Source organism: Penaeus chinensis, chromosome 4, assembly GCF_019202785.1.
Source record: "Penaeus chinensis breed Huanghai No. 1 chromosome 4, ASM1920278v2, whole genome shotgun sequence".
In the NCBI taxonomy this organism is placed as follows: Eukaryota; Metazoa; Arthropoda; class Malacostraca; order Decapoda; family Penaeidae; genus Penaeus; species Penaeus chinensis.
In genome coordinates, this window is record NC_061822.1 from 36,395,958 (window position 1) to 36,398,329 (window position 2,372).

General features: G+C 36.1%; 1 protein-coding gene across 1 annotated transcript in view; it reads right to left on the minus strand.

Annotated features, from left to right (window-relative positions):
- The window catches only part of LOC125048267 (4-coumarate--CoA ligase 1-like), a 30,550-nt gene extending 28,467 nt beyond the window's left edge, over window positions 1–2,083 (minus strand). Inside the window, exon 1 of the mRNA XM_047646893.1 lies at window positions 1,837–2,083. Within this exon, the coding sequence (XP_047502849.1) occupies window positions 1,837–2,064 (228 nt within the window). The 5' untranslated portion in view covers window positions 2,065–2,083. The remainder of the gene's footprint in view (window positions 1–1,836) is intronic.
- Between the last annotated feature and the right edge of the window lie 289 nt (window positions 2,084–2,372).

The following is a 2,372-nucleotide window of genomic DNA, read 5'->3' on the forward strand; positions in this document are numbered from 1 at the left end:
CCCTGGTACCTTTCATGCCTTCCCCTGCTATCGGGGCCAATAATGTGGGGGTGGGGGGTCCGCGGCATAATACCTACATCTGTGTGTATTTGAGGTGGTGAGAGGAATCCATCGTTACCAAAAGCATCGCAGTCGGTTATGCGAAGGTATTGTAAAAAATAAAAAAAATACCACAAATTCATTATTAGTAATATTCATGGACGTCAACAGGCTCTTATCTGTCTCTGTCTCTTTCGAAATAAATAAAGTTTGAATTAATTTTAGACTCGGCGTACAGCTATTTTTATGTCTTTTACTGGTATTGGGTGATTAGGGATAGAGTAAGATTTAACTCTTTATCTGAAAAGAACTCAAATAAGTAATTCATGAGAAGTATCTCACACAAATCATGAGACAGCTAGTTAAAATTTTACTGACACCGTGTTCTTCTTGAAATTACTTCATCAGTAGTAGTAGTAGTAATAATAGTATTATTTTATTATTACTGTAATCAACATCTCCATCACTGGCATCGTCACCACCACCACCATTTTCACCATCATCACCATCACCATGTTCTTATTATCATCATCATTATCACCACTTAGCATGGCAGAGATGCATCTGACAGACCAACTTGCGGGTAACATTTCATTGTATCTCAAGTAATGATCATAAAAAAAATCTGTCAATTTTTTAAAAAATTATAACCATCAGCCTATCGAGGTGCCACCGAAGCCAAATGCATATATCTGTGTCGTGATTAAAACAAAGGGAAGCACCATCGAATCGGCATCAACATTCATATCGTATCATCTGCGGTATTACATCACTGGAACTAGTAATAACAATTACAATAATACCGCAGTGGGAATAGCTTCATATCATCGTTATAGATAATACTATTATCGTTCTTCTCTCCATCCTTATCATCATTATTACTACAATTCTGAATAATTTCTCCGTCAATACCATTATCATCAATACATCTCTATCTTAACACACACACACACACACACACACACACACACACACACACACACACGCACACCCACACGCACACGCACACACACACGCACACGCACACGCACACGCACACGCACACGCGCACACACACACACCACACGCACACGTACACGCGCACGCGCACGCGCACACGCACACGCACACGCACACGCACACACACGCACACGCACACGCAAGCGCACACGCATATACATCACGCACCCAAGTATCTCTAAAAAAATATCGTTGAGGAATAATGTAATGTATAAAACGAATTTTTGAATTACCAAGCAAAGTATATTACATGATCTATATATTTTCTACCTGGTAAGCAAATCGATAGGCCTACTAATTTCATTTCCATGTATTATATAAAATGACACTAAATACCAGTATCCATTAGTGTTTCAAGTTTTTTTTTTATACAAAAGATTTTTTTGTTTCCAATCCGACACAACAGTCAAAATAATTTGTCAGCGTGTTAACCCAGACATTTTTGACATAACTCTAGTCCGTTTTATAGACGAAAATGCGCTTGGCATGGTAAAGATTTATGGGTGACAGATTTGTGATGATAATTTGATGACTGACAGGTAGTAATGATATACAAAGATGTTATCTGGACATGTTATATTCTGCTAATCATCAAATTCTCAAGCTTCGCTTTGTGAAAAATTGGAATATAATTGTTTACTATTTCTTGTTTTAGAAATGAAAGAGAATCAATATGTTTACACTGTATAACTTAATATATTAATCCGCAATGAAGTAAGCACATGTGTACCCCAAAAAATAACTCTTTCGTAACAAAATGAAGGATTCTTCCCCCCAAAAAAATAGATGTAAACTTACCATGGCAGGTTTGTCAATCTGCGGTTGTTGTGCATCAAATATTAACTGATGTAAACTAGTTACTTTAATATCTACTTCGTATTTAGGTTTCATTATCCACTTTTCTGTATCAGTGGACATTACCTTTTTCGTATTACGTAACTCATTTTTCCATGTAGAGTATTTCCTAAGAAAAAGGCGAAAACCACAAGAGTTAAACGCGGATACTGCTTTACGAATCGTTGGCATCTTGCCTAAGAATGTTTATCCCCTCTTCGACGCGGAATTAACAGGGATAACGGAATTAAGGGAAAATCGAAGTTATTGACCATAAGTGACATTTTGTACTCTAGATCAACTAGATTTGAAAAGTTGCCATTTTTTTTTGTCACGACAGTATCTGTATATTTCTTTATTCTGAGCACGTATGTATTTATAGAATGGTTTACATGATGTGCAGTAAGTGTTGGCTTAGCAAAATATATAAAACATGGCGTTATACTTATCAGAGAATATGATATATTTCACATAATTATATTAATATATTTGTATTATTG